The 16693-nt window shown below is 40.9% G+C and overlaps 1 protein-coding gene across 1 annotated transcript in view; it reads left to right on the forward strand.

The window, feature by feature from the left end:
* Positions 1-16693, forward strand: part of DNAH5 (dynein axonemal heavy chain 5) — a 279701-nt gene that overhangs the window by 236118 nt on the left and 26890 nt on the right. Inside the window, exons 66-70 of the mRNA XM_042953052.1 lie at positions 7693-7936; positions 8935-9049; positions 9542-9732; positions 14247-14368; positions 16145-16294. Of these exons, the coding sequence (XP_042808986.1) occupies positions 7693-7936; positions 8935-9049; positions 9542-9732; positions 14247-14368; positions 16145-16294 (822 nt within the window). The remainder of the gene's footprint in view (positions 1-7692; positions 7937-8934; positions 9050-9541; positions 9733-14246; positions 14369-16144; positions 16295-16693) is intronic.

A 16693-nucleotide genomic window follows, 5' to 3' on the forward strand; every position in this document is an offset into this window, starting at 1 on the left:
CATTTAATTTTTGATGAATTTTAAGTAGTACACTTCTTGCAAGCAGCCATTTCTTTTTTTTTTTTTAAATATATGAAATTTATTGTCAAATTGGTTTCCATACAACACCCAGTGCTCATCCCAAAAGGTGCCCTCCTCAATACCCATCACCCACCCTCCCCTCCCTCCCACCCCCCATCAACCCTCAGTTTGTTCTCAGTTTTTAAGAGGCTCTTATGCTTTGGCTCTCTCCCACTCTAACCTCTTTTTTTTTTCCTTCCCCTCCCCCATGGGTTTCTGTTAAGTTTCTCAGGATCCACATAAGAGTGAAACCATATGGTATCTGTCTTTCTCTGTATGGCTTATTTCACTTAGCATCACACTCTCCAGTTCCATCCACGTTGCTACAAAAGGCCATATTTCATTTTTTCTCATTGCCACGTAGTATTCCAGTGTGTATATAAACCACAATTTCTTTATCCACTCATCAGCTGATGGCCATTTAGGCTCTTTCCATAATTTGGCTATTGTTGAGAGTGAGCAGCCGTTTCTTTTGTAGCATCTAGTCCTCTCACCGCATTCCTGCGTCAGCTAACATCGCCGAGTCTTCTCAGCCTGGGTGGTGGCAAGTGGGTCTGAGTTGATATCTGGATCCTTCGGGGCATTTCTTGAAATTGCGTAACTCATTTGAAAAGAGCCAACAGATACAAAAAGTGTTTTTAAGTCTGAATTGTTCCTTTGACCTCAGTGACAAGGCAGTCTTTCTAAACATGATCACTTTTTAGGTAATTATTATATACACGATACCAATATAAAATGTTATAGAGCCAAGGGGGGCTATCAGAAGCCAGGAAGACCCCAGCAGTAAGAAGTTGGTGTTGGCCAGGGTGGGGAGGGGGTGCTGGGGTGGCTCAGTCAGTTAAACGTCGGGGTCTCGATTTTGGCTCAGGTTCATGAGCTGAAGCCCCGCGTTGGGCTCTGCGCTGGCTGTGCAAAGCCTGCTTGCGATTCTCTCTCTCCCCCTCTCTCCCTCCGCCTCTCCCCTTTGTGCTCTCTCTCTCTCTCTAAATAATAAATAGACATTAAAGAAAAAGAAGTTGGTGTTAGAAAGCATCTTCTTTTACGCATGGAGCTGAAATGAAGGGTGATTCTCTACAGTCACAGTAACTTAAACCTTCACTGGTCTGTCGATTCTTCTTGTGGAAGGTGGCTTGGGACAGTACCTTATGATACCAGGGATTCTTTGAATCCATCAACCCACCAGCTGTCCAGTGTCTTGGAGATACAGGTAGTGGGATCTGGTCTTGTGAGTGCTCGGCTGGACAGCCTGCTGGAGCCTCGGGTTTGTTTGCTTCAGAAATGAAGGGAGGGGTGCCTGGGTGGCTCGGTCGGTTAAGCGTCTGACTTCAGCGCCAGGTCATGATCTCATAGTTCGTGGGCTCAAGCCCCGCGTCAGGCTCTGTGCTGACAGCTCGGAGCCTGGAACCTGCTTCAGATTCTGTGTCTCCCTCTCTCTCTGCCCCCTGCCCTGCTCACACTCTGTCTCTGTCTCTCAAAAAGTGAATAAACGTTAAAATAATGATGATGATGATGATGATGATGATGATAATAATAAACCAGCAGCAACAACAACAACTTCCTTGGATTCACTCTCACCTTGCCCCCAGAGAACAAGACAGAAACTCAAAGAGAACCGTATACTATTAGGAGAAAAATACTAACATAGATTAACAGCATTTACTGGCCACACAACACAGGGCTTCAGGGCTCACCTTGTTCAGAATCCTAGATGAGCGAGCAGGTCCAACACTTCATTTCCTTCGGAGGTGGAAGAATCACTCAAACTCAGTGGAACCGAGAGGAGAAATAATATAACGAAGCCCTGAACGGACGTCAGTATCGTGAGCTCACTGGTATGGAGAACAAATAAGTCTGAGTTCTCTTGCTTAATCTTTCTACTGTAACCCCCAGTGTAAGATGCAGAAGAGATGGAGCCTTTGGGAACGAAAGCCTGGGTGATCCATGAGAAAGGAGGGCTCTCGAGGGCCATCGTCTGTTTCCTTTCACTGATTTCAAAACCGTGGTTACAGATGCAGTTTATGTACACAAATAATTTTAGTTTTCATTTGCGTCTTTGTTGAGCCACTTAATTTTTGATCATTTAATTAATAGATAGTATGTTTCATGAAATCATCCTGAATCACTACTGTACTTTCTTACTCACTTTGTGGATGCTTTTCTTATTATCACAGGTTAATGTTTTAAAAAAAAATACATCCTGTATTAATTGTTTAAAAAATTTTTTTTAATGTTTATTTATTTTTGAGAGAGACAGAGACAGAATGTGAGTGGGTTAGGGGCAGAGAGAGAGGGAGACGCAGAACCCAAAGCAGGCTCCAGGCTCCTAGCCGTCAGCACAGAACCCGACGCGGGGCTCGAACTCACAAAGCTGTGAGATCATGACCTGGGCCGAAGTCGGACGCTCAACCGACTGAACCACCCAGGCGCCCCACAGGTTAATTTCTTTTAATGTTTATTTATTTTAGAGAGAGAGAGAACACACACATGAGCAGGGGCAGGGCAGAGAGAGGAAGACAGAGGATCTGAAACAGGCTCCACACTGACAGCAGAGAGCCTGATGCAGGGCTTGAACCCAGCTATGACCTGAGCTGAATTCAGACACTTAACCTACTGAGCCACCTAGGTGCCCCTTATTATCACAGTTTATGTAAAACATTTACACGACAGCCTTAGTATATAGAATACATAGCACAAATGTCTACCTCTGTGTGTGTGTGTATGTGTGTGTGTGTTGAAATAATCCCTTTGGTGGGAAAAATGCTTATAGACAAAACGATTTTGATTAATTTTGCTCCTTATTATTATATTTATTATCTTTATATTTTGCTTCTTCTTATTATATATTATATCTTCTTATATATTGGGGGACCTAAGTTATGGTTCAACAGAACTATGTCTAAATCAGCCATACAAATGAAACTATACCTAAACCCTTATCCCCAAAGAGGTTTTCCATTTTAAAAGCTTGAATGAGGGATGCCTGGGTGGTTCAGTCCATTAGGTTAAGCATCCGACCTCGGCTCAGGTCATGACCTCACGGTTCATGAGTTCAAGCCCCACATTGGGCTCTGTGCTGACAGGTCAGAGCCTGGAGCCTGCTTCAGATTCTGTGTCTCCTTCTCTTTTTGTCCTTCCCCAACTCATGCTCTCTCTCTTAAAAACAAACATTAAAAAATTTTAAAAAATAAATGAAAAATAAAATCTTGAATAAATTGTTCTACTTTCCTTCAGAGATAACTTTATCTTTTCCATAACTATTGTCCCATTGTAGCATTTGGTCATTTACCTACTATTTGGTACATGACAGGTTGCTTTCATAATTCCAAATTGCGTTGAGAAAGAATGAAATCGTGCCATTTGCAGCAACGTGGATGGAACTGGAAGGTATTATGCTAAGTGAAATAAGTCAGAGAAAGATATCATGTGTGGATCTTGAGAAAGTTGACAGAAGACCACGGGGGAAGGAAAGGGGGAAAAAATAGTTACAAACAGAAAGGGAGGGAGGCAAACCATAAGAGACTCTTAAATACAGAGAACAAACTGAGGGTGGATGGGGGAGTGGGGGAGAGGGGAAAGTGGGTGATGGGCATTAAGAGGGGCACTTGTTGGGACGAGCACTGGGTGTCGTATGGAAGCGATGAACCCTGGGAATCGACCCCCAAAACCAAGAGCGCACTTTACACCGTATGTTAGCCAGTTTGACAATAAGTCATATTAAAAAAAAGAAGAAACAGAAAACAACAACAAAAAATCCAAATTGCTTTAAATTGTACTATTTACTTTAGGGTATATTATTTTGTCAGTTTTAATCTTTGGGGGGAAATGTACTCCTTAGCCTCATTGTAATTCTTTGGGGATGTAGGTGGTTACTTTAAATGACAAAGTGATTGGTGTTAACAATGACATTGAATTGACCACAACCATCTCAATAATGTTCAAGCTTTAACTTGCTATTTTTTAAAATGAGGAATTGAATAATTTGCTCTTTTGTCCACATTATAGTAACTGTTGCTCTTGTGAATAATGGCTTTCATAAGCAACATGGGGGGTTTAGTACTGATTCCATAGCTCTCAAGTGGAGATGAGAGTGGAAATGTAGGTTGTAATAAGTCTTGCAAACTGTGTTGAGAATTTTGGACCTTTCCAAACAGCTGAGGGAAGGAGCAGGAAAGGGGGTGATGGCAGAGAAGGGGGTGAGCAAGGAGACCACTTATGGAGAGTAGTCCACGAGGAATAATTAAAGCCTAAACCAGGGCAGTGGCTCTGCAAATGGAAGAAATGGATGGAGGAAGAAAACATATTATGTTGGAAGAACTGATAAGACAGGGGGCGGTTTATGGATTTGACAGCCCCATGCTCTGTCCGTTCCCAGCAGACATAAAAACATGCACCCTTAGCATAAGTACAAGATTCGAAAGTTTTTATCCCTTTTATCCCTTTTTCAGCCACTTTATTATGCTTTTGTAATGATGTGTGAAATTCTAAAGTATGATTTATTTTGTGCCAACCTATAATTTTATTTTTCAAACTGCTTATTTCCCAAATAAGTATTATAATGCTTCCAAAAATCCATGCTTGGAATGAATCAAGGGAGGGGATAAGAGAGGAGACACATCTTTTGAGCAGCTATCATGATTCGGTTACTGTTGTAGCTGCTTTCCTACTTACATCCTCATACTCACTCTCTGAGCTGTTTTTACATCCAGCTCACAGATGAGGAAACTGAGGCTCATGGCGTCACATAACATGGCCAGTGTCAGGCAGCCGTTAGATCCTGGGAGCTGTGATTCAAACCTATGTCTTCCTGTTGCCAAACCATCGTTCTTCCCATGGCTTTACATTCCTCCCTTATCTGCCTTCTTCAGGTGAGGAGGTTTTCTTTTTTTAATGTCTAGATTTATTTCAGCCTAATGCTAGATAATATGCTTAATGCTAGATATATATATATATATATATATATATATATATATATCTAGATAGCTAGATATATATATATCTAGCTTAATGCATATATATATATATATATATATATATATATATATATATATATATATATATCGCTTCCATATAACACCCAGTGCTCAATCCATCAGGTGCCCTCCTCAATGCCCATTACCCATTTCCCCCTCTCCCCCATCCCACCATGCCCCCTCAGTTTGTTCTCTGTATTTAAGAGTCTCTTATGGTTTGCCTCCCTCCCTCTCTGTTTGAAACTATGTTTTCCCCTTCCCGTCCCCCATGGTCTTCTGTTAAGTTTCTCAAGATCCACATATGAGTGAACACATATGATATCTGTCTTTCTCTGACTGACTTATTTCACTCGACATAATACCCTCCAGTTCCATCCACATTGTTGCAAATGGTAAGATTTCATTCTTTCTCATTGCCAAGTAGTATTCCATTGTATATAGAAACTACATCTTCTTTATTTCAGGTGAGGATTTTTATAACGCTCACCTGTAGGAACTCAGGAATGATCATGATAGTGTGCAAAATGTGGGAATAAAAAATATTTGAATTTTTCCCTTTAGCTACCTTTCCTTCCTTCCTTCCTTCCTTCCTTCCTTCCTTCCTTCCTTCCCTCCCTCTCTCCCTCCTTTCTTCTTTCTTTCTTTCTTTCTTTCTAGAGGGAGAGAGAGCACGAGATGGGGAGAGGAGCAGAGGGAGAGGGAGAATCTCAAGCAGGCTCCATTCTCAGCACGGAGCCCAACACAGGGCTTGATCCCATGACCCTGGGATCATGACCTGAGCTGAAATCCAGAATGGGATGCTGAACCAACCCAGCCCCCCAGGTGCCCCTACTTTCTTTCTTAGTGTAATGGTAGTGTGAGTTCTTTTGTTATAGCTGCTTATGGAAAGGAATTTTGTAGGTGCCATGAAATGTCACTTTCTGTACTAATTATTACATTTTTTCAAATTTGAGATTCTTATGTAGTGAATCAATGAATTGAAATAACCACTAAGGAAGCTTTTTTTTTTTTTTTTTTTTTTTTTAACGTTTATTTATTTTTGGGACAGAGAGAGACAGAGCATGAACGGGGGAGGGGCAGAGAGAGAGGGAGACACAGAATCGGACACAGGCTCCAGGCTCCGAGCCATCAGCCCAGAGCCTGACGCGGGGCTCGAACTCACGGACCGCGAGATCGTGACCTGAGCCGAAGTCGGACGCTTAACCGACTGAGCCACCCAGGCGCCCCCTATTTTTAATTTCTTGAGGAACCTCCACACTATATTCCAGAGCGGCTGCACCAGTTTGCATTCCCACCAACAGTGCAAGAAGGTTCCCATTTCTCCATATCCTCACCAGCATCTATAGTCTCCTGATTTGTTCATTTTAGCCACTCTGACCGGCGTGAGGTGGTATCTCAGTGTGGCTTTGATTTGTGTTTCCCTGATGATGAGTGACGTTGAGCATCTTTTCATGTGTCTGTTGGCCATGTGGATGCCTTCTTTGGAAAAGTGTCTATTCATGTCTTCTGCCCCTCACTGTCCTTTCCATTTTTGATTCTTTTACTAGCTTCAGAATTAGAGCCTCTCATTAAATAATCTGACTTTTGTGTACAATTTGACTTGGTGCCAGAGGCTCATCCTCTCTGTTGTCTTCCTGCCTCTGGGCTTCCTGCTGCCTTTGGCTGGTTCTTTTTTTTTTTTTTTAAGTTTAAAAAAAAATTACATTTATGTATTTTTGAGAGACAGAGTGAGACAGAATGCGAGCGGGGGAGGGGCAGAAAGGGAAGGAAACGCAGAATCTGAAGCAGGCTCCAGTCTCTGAGCAAGAGTTCAGCACAGACCCCAACGCGGGGCTCGAACCCACAAAATGTGACATCATGAACTGAGCCAAAGTCGGACACTTAACCGACTGAGCCTCCCAGGCGCCCCTGCCTTTGGCTGGTTCTGTGTCACGGCTGTTCCCTGCTTCCCCATTCTCACTGGTCCCATCTTTTTTCTCCTTCTGTTCCACGGACTCTCCCTCTCCAAACCACCAAGAAGAAGAAGTAACCAATATGGACAATAATCTTTCTAAACCATTCTCTCCCCAGCTATCTATAAAGATCTTCAGGAAAGATGTAAAACTTTACTTGTCATGGAGAGAGTAGCACCTGTTCAGGCCCAGAACATTTTTCAGTTGAAATGTACCTGCAGCAGTGGTACAGGTTGTTTGCCTGTCATTTGGACCCTTGCTTTTCAGAGAACTGGATACTGTTTCAACTAGCAGGTTGAACATAATCACAGTCAAACAACAGAGCTCTTATCAGTAAGAGACTAAGGGAAGACAATGAATCTATTCTGAGATCTGTGTGTGTCTTTTCAAATATATTTCAATATATTTTCAATATATTTCACTTTTCAAACAAGCTTAAATATAATCACAAAAGTCACGTATCGTGATTTGACTTTAGGAAATAAATAGACGGTTCGGTGGATATTGATAGTATTTTTAGTAAGTTTCACATTGTTTGCTACCAATTCTTTCCTCCATTAGCTCCCCTCTTATTTTCATGAAGTTCCTGCAGCCACATATGATAACTACATTACAGGAGCTTGAGAACAGTCCTCTAGGTGAACTTTGTCAGGGATGGCCAAACAATAGTTGTTAATTAAGGAAGAAAATATATTTATGCAAATTAACAGGAATTGGAGAAAGAGAGAACTCATCTCCTAGAAGATGTAACTGCAAACAAAAGAAGGATGAAGGAGCTAGAAGATAATTTGCTTTACCGGCTGACGAGTACCCAGGGGTCCCTGGTGGAAGACGAGAGTCTCATCGTCGTGCTGAGCAACACAAAAAAGACTGCGGAAGAGGTGACACAGAAGCTGGAGATTTCGGCAGAGACAGAAATTCAGATTAACTCAGCCCGGGAGGAATACAGACCTGGTGAGTTTGGTAATGAAAGACAAATGTCACAGGAAAATGAAGTGAGAAACAAACCAAAATCAGAGAAACTGAAGGAAGTAAGGGCTGTGTGAAGTGGGGTGGCCGCTCCTGTTTTGTGACGTTGCGTTGGGACATATACAGTAAGACTGGGAGAAAACATTTTTTAACAGTGTAAATTCTCTAGGTGCTGATAATCCATGTTAGTTAGCAAATTCTTTCAGGTCCCTGTGAACTTATTTTTAAATTAGAAAGTAAAAAGGGAGACCTTTTAAAGAACGTCTGACTACAGTTTTGAAATTTAAGGAATTAGTTTAGCGTTTATGGGCTGCTCATTAGTTCTTTATCATTTGGTCACAATGAGCCGGTGTTTTGTTTGCAGTCTTTGTATTAGGAAGGTAGTTCCTTGGTCTCCTGGGAGTGCTTTAGTCTTACTCAGCAATTTGCAAAGCAGTGTTGTTCATTGGTTACAAGAGGGGCCTGCTAAAAGAACTCAATTCCCTTTAGAAATTTATCATTCTTTCTGAAAAAAATAATCAAAACAGCATCATCTGCTGCTGGAGAGTCAGGAGCATCATCTTTGCGATGATGCCTTGTTTTGCCACCCTGACCCCAAGCTTAGTCAAGGCTTCCTCATGGAGCTTAAGAATGAGGTCCATAAAATGCCTACACACTTTGCTGGGTGTTAGAGTGTTTGCGATCCCATCAGTTACCTTTTCTACCTATGAAAAAATATAGTGAAATTCATAAGGGTTCTAAATCCATAAGAGGTTCTAAAATGGAAAAATGCTGTGTGATAAACACAAATAGAGTGCTTACACAGAGCTTATAAATAAGAGTTAAATATATATAATGAGCATTGCTCTAGACTCTCAGAGCTGGTAGATAGTCATTGATAAAAATAAAACTTGTTGTTTTCATTTAGAGTTTAGGCTGGTCTGGGCACAGATCATTTATTTTCCACCCTCGTAGCACAAGCAACCTTGCTCTCTGTCTTTCAGTGGCAACACGGGGCAGCATCCTGTACTTCCTCATCACTGAGATGCGCTTGGTTAATGAAATGTATCAGACTTCGCTCCGCCAGTTTCTTGGCTTGTTTGACCTTTCCTTAGCCCGGTACGTCTGCACTCAGGAAGCCAAGCTGAATTCTATATCTGTGGGCTAGAATGATGACATTACATTTGTAACTTCTTTTCCTTTTGCTACTGAGTCTTTTTTTCTTTTTTTAATCTAAGTGTAGTGTAATTACCAGGGTGTTAACAAATCATTCTCATTTGTCATTTTATGCTCAGAGACAGGCCCATCAACTCTTCATCCATTGATTGATCCCTTTGGTTTTGTGTGTTTCTGTTACACAAGAAAATTCCCAAGACTTTTTTTTTGTGAGTGACATTATCCTGCGGGTAAAATCGATTTAGGCAACACTGAGGATTCTGTTATGTCATTTTATGTTGAGAGAATGCTTGTTATTTTCGATTGAGGATGCTGATTCTTGTGTACAAAGGAACTGGCTCTCCAAAGTTATGTATTTGCCGTTAAAGAGGTTGTTTTTATGGACAATGGGAAAGGGCAGTGGGGTAAGCTGGATTTAAGTGTTCTCTCCTGCAGGTCGGCCAAGAGCCCAATCACAAGCAAGAGGATTGCTAATATCATTGAGCATATGACTTACGAGGTTTACAAGTATGCAGCCCGGGGATTGTATGAGGAGCACAAGTTCTTATTCACCTTGCTGCTTACCCTGAAGATCGACATCCAGAGGAACCGAGTGAAGCATGAAGAGTTTCTCACCCTTATTAAAGGTCAGTATAACAATGGAAAGCGTTGTACATGGGTCCAGATGTACAAATTCTTTGAAGGTCTTGTGCGGTATTTTTTTTTTTTTTCTGGCTACAGTAGTTTCCTTGCATGTCATTGGAGATTGCGTATACGTGAAATACTTTATTTGTTCATTTATTGCATGAATATTTATTGAGAACCTACTACTATGCCAAGGCACAGACTAGGCACTTGGGGTACATCATAAAACAACAAGTAAATTGTGTAGAATGGGAGAAGCTAGTAGGCACTATACAAAAGGCAAAGCAGGAAAAGGGGGATGGGGAGTTACAGGGTATGTGGACTGGGAATTAATATTCTAAATGGGATATTTAGTGGGGTATCTAATGGGTAGGCCTCCCTGAGAGATGGACAAGTGAGTAAAGGCCTGGAGGAGCAGGGGTCGCTGGCCTTGGGGACATGCAAAGGAAGAGTATCAAAGGAAGACAGCATCAATGCTCTGGTGGGAGTCAAGCCTCCCATGACTGAGGCTGGAGCCATGGTGTGTGTGTGTGGGGGGGGGGTGATTGTGGAGCTCATCTTGCCGATATTGATTCTGTATCTGTTGAGGCATTGCTCGCAGGCAGGTCCCCTGTGCCACTGCACAATACAGCCCAGTGGAAGGCTAGGAAACAAATTTGCAGTCACGTTCTTGAATGTCTGGACAAAAAATATTTAAAGTAACTGTGGAAATGATGCTCGGGTCGAAATGGCTTTATCTACTACACCTTTCTAAGCCATCTCTTTATAGATGAGACACATGTTTATCTACAGTAGGTGGGGGGGAGATTTTCATGTTTACCTGGAGAGTAGATTTGCAGAGGAACTTGAAAAGGACGCTGAAGGAGCAGTAGGGAAGGGGTGTGGGTAGGCACATGCTGTGCCTTGAGGGTATGTGTGGGTCCACAGCCATATGTGAATAAATGCATATTCGTGTTTGTTTAAATATGCATTTGCATATGTATCTTATAGAAACAACAAAGACTCATTTGGTTACACTTGAACTTAGAAATGTATGATTTATGGGGCGTCTGGGTAGCTCAGTCCGTGAAGCATCCAACTCTTGGTTTTGGCTCAGGTCATGGTCTCAGTGTCCCAGGGTCGTGAGATCAAGGTCTGTGTTGGGCTTTGTACTGACAGCCCAGAGCCTACTTAGGATTCTCTCTCTCTCTCCCTCTCTCTCTGTGCCTCCCTTCTCTTGGTTTCTCTCTCTCTCTCTCTCTCTCTCTCTCTCAAAATAAATAAAGAAACTTAAAAAGAAAAAAAGAAATGTATGATTTATGGACAATCTCTCTCTCTCTCTCTCTCTGTCTTTAATTCTTTGTCTCTAACCCTCGAACTCTTGCTCCTTAGGTTTCTTTATTTTTCAGTTTTCCTAAATTGGAGCACGTGGATGAACTGGGGAGACATCCCTTAGATGTTTGGTGTCGGGGTTGACTTTTTCGCCGAGCCCTTCCAATAATACTGTCTCATTGACTGGTCCTCCAGCTGATGGGCATTTACTGTGGCAAGTTGTTCCCGACACGAAATGCATTTCCTCATGAAATGCATCCAGGTCTGGTTGAAATACCGTAAAGTGTGTTACAGTTTGGCATGATGATAGCAGATGTGGGATTAGGTTTAGCAAGACTAAGTGAGAATAGTGACTTTGCTGATTTCTTGATGAGTGTCTCAAGCAGATTCTTTAACTTTTTTCAGGCTTCAGCCTCCTCAGCTGTAAGACAAGGATAGTCAAATCTACATCATCAGATTCTTGAGAAGTCGTACAATTTCTGTAAATCTCGGCACATGGAACGTGTTCAGCAAATGATAGGCATTGTGATATTTTCTTTAGTATTTTAGTTTGTTTTGATTAGTCCCCGGCTGGCGTAGGCTGGACAGCTTTTGTGGGTCTTTGGCATTCAACAGTTTTAGAATGCTGCTTTATGAAATGGAGTGTCAGAAGAAACTTCGGAATGCAGTTACGTTGTAAGATTGCTCTTTGCTGGTTATGTTTAGTGACAGTTACCCAGTGAGTGAACTCCCCTGCAGAGGGAGTTCACTTGTTTGAAAATGTTATTTAAAGATTTTTTAAAAACGTTTTTGATTTTTTTTTTAACATTTATTTATTTTTGAGACAGAGAGAGAGCATGAACAGGGGAGGGTCAGAGAAAGAGGGAGACACAGAATCTGAAACAGGCTCCAGGCTCTGAGCTGTCAGCACAGAGCCTGACGCGGGGCTCGAACCCACGGGCCGTGAGCTTATGACCTGAGCCGAAGTCGGACACTTAACTGACTGAGCAACCCAGGCGCCCCCGTTTTTGATTTTTTTGAGAAAGAGAGAGAGAGAGTGAGGGAGGAGGGGAGGAGCAGAAAGAGAGGGAGAGAGAAAATCCCAAGCAGGCTCTGTGCTGTCAGTGCAGAGCCCGACTCGGGGCTTGAACTCCCGAACCGCGAGATCATGACCTGAGCCAAGATCAAGAGTGGGATGCTTAACCAACTTAGCCACCAGGCACCCTGAAAATGTTATTCAGATAGCAACAGTACTTTGATACTGGTCTTTTAATTTGCTCATCTCCAAGGTGGGAAAGGATCAGTCCAGATGGCGTGCTAAATCTGCTTTGGCTATACCGCTTTATAACTGTGTGGTGTAACTTGTATACATTTTTTGTTATAAGAACACATCATTTTTACAAAGTATTACCTTAAAAATTGGAACTTACTTTTTCCGAAAGTAAGGGTTTCCAGAATGAAAGCAACAGCGTAAGTCTCAATCATCTTGAGAACTTATTTTGAATTATTCCTATTCCAACCATTTATTCATCAGAAGTACATTTAATCTGGTGCCATATTATCCAGAAATACATCTGTCCCCAACCCATTACAATCATTCTCTGTGACCCATTGTACACTGTTAAAGCAGATAAGATATTCATGACACAGTTACTCTACTAAACAATGAATAATGCTTTGGTTGCAAGAAACACCCTTTCCTTCCCACAAATAGCTTCTCCCTAACTCTCTTTTTTTTTTTTTTTTTTTTTTTTAATTTTTTTTTCAACGTTTTTTATTTATTTTTGGGACAGAGAGAGACAGAGCATGAACGGGGGAGGGGCAGAGAGAGAGGGAGACACAGAATCGGAAACAGGCTCCAGGCTCCGAGCCATCAGCCCAGAGCCTGACGCGGGGCTCGAACTCACGGACCGCGAGATCGTGACCTGGCTGAAGTCGGACGCTTAACCGACTGCGCCACCCAGGCGCCCCTCCCTAACTCTCTAGTGAATATCTCATTCTTTTGAGTTTGTTGGAAAATGGACGGTTTCCATAGAAATCGGTATGACATTTTTCAACACAATGCCGCTGTCCTTAGGTCTTTAACTACTCCCTGCCATTAAAGCAATCTGTTTTGATTTTGTGAGTTAATAATCTTATCAAAATTGCTTCAAGGCCACACTTACCTTCTTGGAAATATACTAAGATGGATTTGGCAAAAGATAGTAATTTAGTGGGGTCCATGGGGTACCTGGATAAAGTAGAGATTGGCTCAATAAATATCTTGAGTATTGTTATTTGTTCATGACCTGCTCTGTTCAGAAAAGGATTTTAAAGGTAACCAAATGCATTGGTTATATTCTTTTAAGAATTATGCTTGGAGCATATTTTCCCTGAAACATTTTAATAGATGGTGTTTATTGAACAGTATATTATATCCTATAAAGACTTTCTAACTCTTCCTCTGACTTAAAATATGACTGTTTACACATTTAGTTTTTCTGAGGTGAGCAACCATAACATTTTAAGGTGTCATTTATTTTACGGTACTGTGAGAGTTACATGAATCGCATGAGCTTAGGTAAATCAGCAGCAAGATAAGAGTCACTACCCACTGGAAATATTTGCTGTGGTTAGATTGACCAAAAATAAGTGATACAACACAGGATCCTTGGATGTGCTCAAAATGGATATAGATAATATGCTGATTTATAGATGAGAACTCTTTAAACACATGTAGTGCTGCTGACATTTCTAGATAAATTCTCTCCTTGAAAGAGCTTGTGTGAACATCATGCACTTCTTAACATTGACAGTAGCTACTCATTTAGTGACCCTCTGCTCTGGTCTTGATCCCATTTCGTGTGCTTTACACATGTGTTTTCTGTCCTTCTGTCGTTATCACAACATCCAGGCTTCATTATTCCCAGCGTACATATATTTGGAAACAGAGACCCAGACAGATGAGCTGCCTTGTCCCAGACCTTGGCCAGATGGGGCTAGGACAGAATTCAGCATCCTCCTGGGCCACACTTATATTGCTGATTCTCAAGTGTGTTTTTCTAAAATCATCTATTCCTTTATTAAATTTTAAAGCTTGTCCATTACGATGACACCTTTCTGAGTTAAAAAAATGTCAAGGTTGTAAAATAATTAAAATGAAAAGTGTAAGCAAAAGCTGTTGTAAACAGACTGTTTTAGAGTAAAGAAAGAAAAGTCTAGTAACTTTATATGTTTAATTTTAAAGGAGGTGCCTCATTGGACCTTAAAGCTTGTCCTCCTAAACCATCCAAATGGATCCTGGACATGACGTGGCTGAATTTAGTGGCACTCAGCAAACTTAGACAGTTTTCTGATGTCCTTGATCAGGTAACTTGTGCTTTGAATAAACTTATGGCAGTGTCATGGGGAGCAGCTTCCTGATTTATCACCAGCTACAGTATTTGCAGAAGAGAGATTTTTTCACTTTGTCACTCATACAATGGTATTACCTGTGTTTGACCTTGCTCATGCTCACTCAACTCTCTGATAAAGCGAACTCCACCCAAGTTTACTATTGTCCTGTACCATATGTCAGTATCACCAACTGGAAATCCACAAGTGGGGAAACTGATAGATTTAATTAGATCATTAGATACAGTTAAGAGGAGATTGAATGGAAAAAAAAAAATACAAAGAGCCTGTATCTAAATGCCTGCCCATTTGTCCTTGTCTCTCTTCTTCTTCCTCTCCTTGTCCTTCCACCATTATATTGCTTTAGCCAGGCATCTGGACTTACATCTAATGCCAGTGCTTGGCCCCTTATCTTTACAAGTTATTGTCCTTTCCCAACCAGCCAGTTCCCTATGAATTGTGTATGTACTGGGATCATGGAAGTTGGGTCTGGAGAGTTCAGTTGAGACAAACCAGGAAACAGATTCTTAAAAATCAGAAGACCAGAGAGGTCACACTGACAGCAAGGTGGCTTTATTCAGCCATGAGCTGTAGGCTTTTTTATGACCAGAACCTGTGCTAAGGTTGGTTCTTCACTTTCCTCCCAGCTTAAGTTGACCAGAAGCTTAATGTTCAGCTTTTTAAAAATGCTTTGTATGTTTTTATGTATTTTTATGTTTTGGCCTATGTCTGGTGATCTGCATTATTTCTACCATGTAGTGAAATAACTTTCATTTGGGAGGTTTTAATGCACTCTAGCTTATTCCCCTCGAAGGTGACTGCTAGTGACCTTTCCTGGACTGATATCTGTTCAGTAACAGTTGCTGTCTTATGGAGATTATCTTGTGCTGAAATCCCTCCATGTCATATAGTCTTTGATGACTGAAGGAAGTTATTGTTTTTTACTCTTATATGATACTTTCTAAATACAGATCTGGAATGCCTTTTCCTTTGATTAGGCCTCCCAGCAATATACCAGGGGCTTTAATCGAAGGGAATATACCAGAGAACATAGGATTACATTTATCTTCAGATGTTGTTTGTTTGTTCTATGTTTTTGAGATGATTACCGACAGAATGCTTGTCTCTCTTTGAGTTTTTAAGCTCTAAAGGATAATGGACTGTATTCTTTTCCTCTTTCTCAATTACCTAAAGGAAACATGTGTATCATTATTCATTCGATGATGATATGAAATGGTATATTTCAAATTACTCTAGATTAATAGAATATTGACCAAAAAGCTTTTTGTTCAATAATAAACATGCATTAAATGTCTTCTTTTGTGCCAGGAGTGGTCCTGGGAAATGAGGAAGCATATGTGAATAACTAAATGAATTTGTTCTTGATCATGAGAGGATTTCATGGAGCAAATCAGATTTCCTTAAAATAATGAAAATGAGTTTTCATTGATTTCTTTATTCCTTACAAAATTGTTACCACAAAGGCATTAGAAGATATTAAACAAATCAAGACTCTCCCTACTTCAAAAACTAGGTGTAAGCTGGCATTAATACAGAGTGACTTTAGCGTAAATCACATTTGATTTTAGACTTCCACACTTTTTGCTACTAGAATATAAAATAATGAAAAGGTCAAAGGATATCTTTCACACATGTCTGGAATGGTCAGAAGGTTTGATGAAAAATATCTGTGAACTATTACTAAAAGATTTTCTTGTGCTGTGATGCAATTCTTATCCCCTGATATTTCAGATATCAAGAAATGAGAAAATGTGGAAAACTTGGTTTGATAAGGAAAACCCTGAGGAAGAACCCCTTCCAAATGCCTATGATAAATCTCTTGACTGCTTTAGACGTCTTCTCCTTATTAGATCCTGGTGTCCTGACAGAACCATTGCCCAGGTAAAAAGTACATATTAGAAAAAATAGGAGAATATATTTTTTTAAAGATTTTTTAATTATTATTTTTAAGTAATCTCTGCACCTAGTGTGGGACTTGAACCTACAACTCTGAGATTAAGAATCACATGCTCCGCTGACTGAGCCAGCCAGGCACACCTGGGAGAATATATATATATGTTTTTTTTTTTTAATTTAAATTTTAGTTAACATACGGTGCAGTATTGGTTTCTGGAGTAGAATTCAGTGATTCATCACTTACATATAATACCCAGTGCTCATCCCAACAAGTACCCTCCTTAATGCCCATCACCCATCTAGCCCATCGCCCACCCATCTCCTTCCATCAACCCTCCATTTGTTCTCTAGAGTTAAGAGTCTCTTATGGTTTGCATCCCTCTC

Source organism: Panthera leo, chromosome A1 (genome assembly GCF_018350215.1).
Source record: "Panthera leo isolate Ple1 chromosome A1, P.leo_Ple1_pat1.1, whole genome shotgun sequence".
Lineage (NCBI taxonomy): Eukaryota > Metazoa > Chordata > Mammalia > Carnivora > Felidae > Panthera > Panthera leo.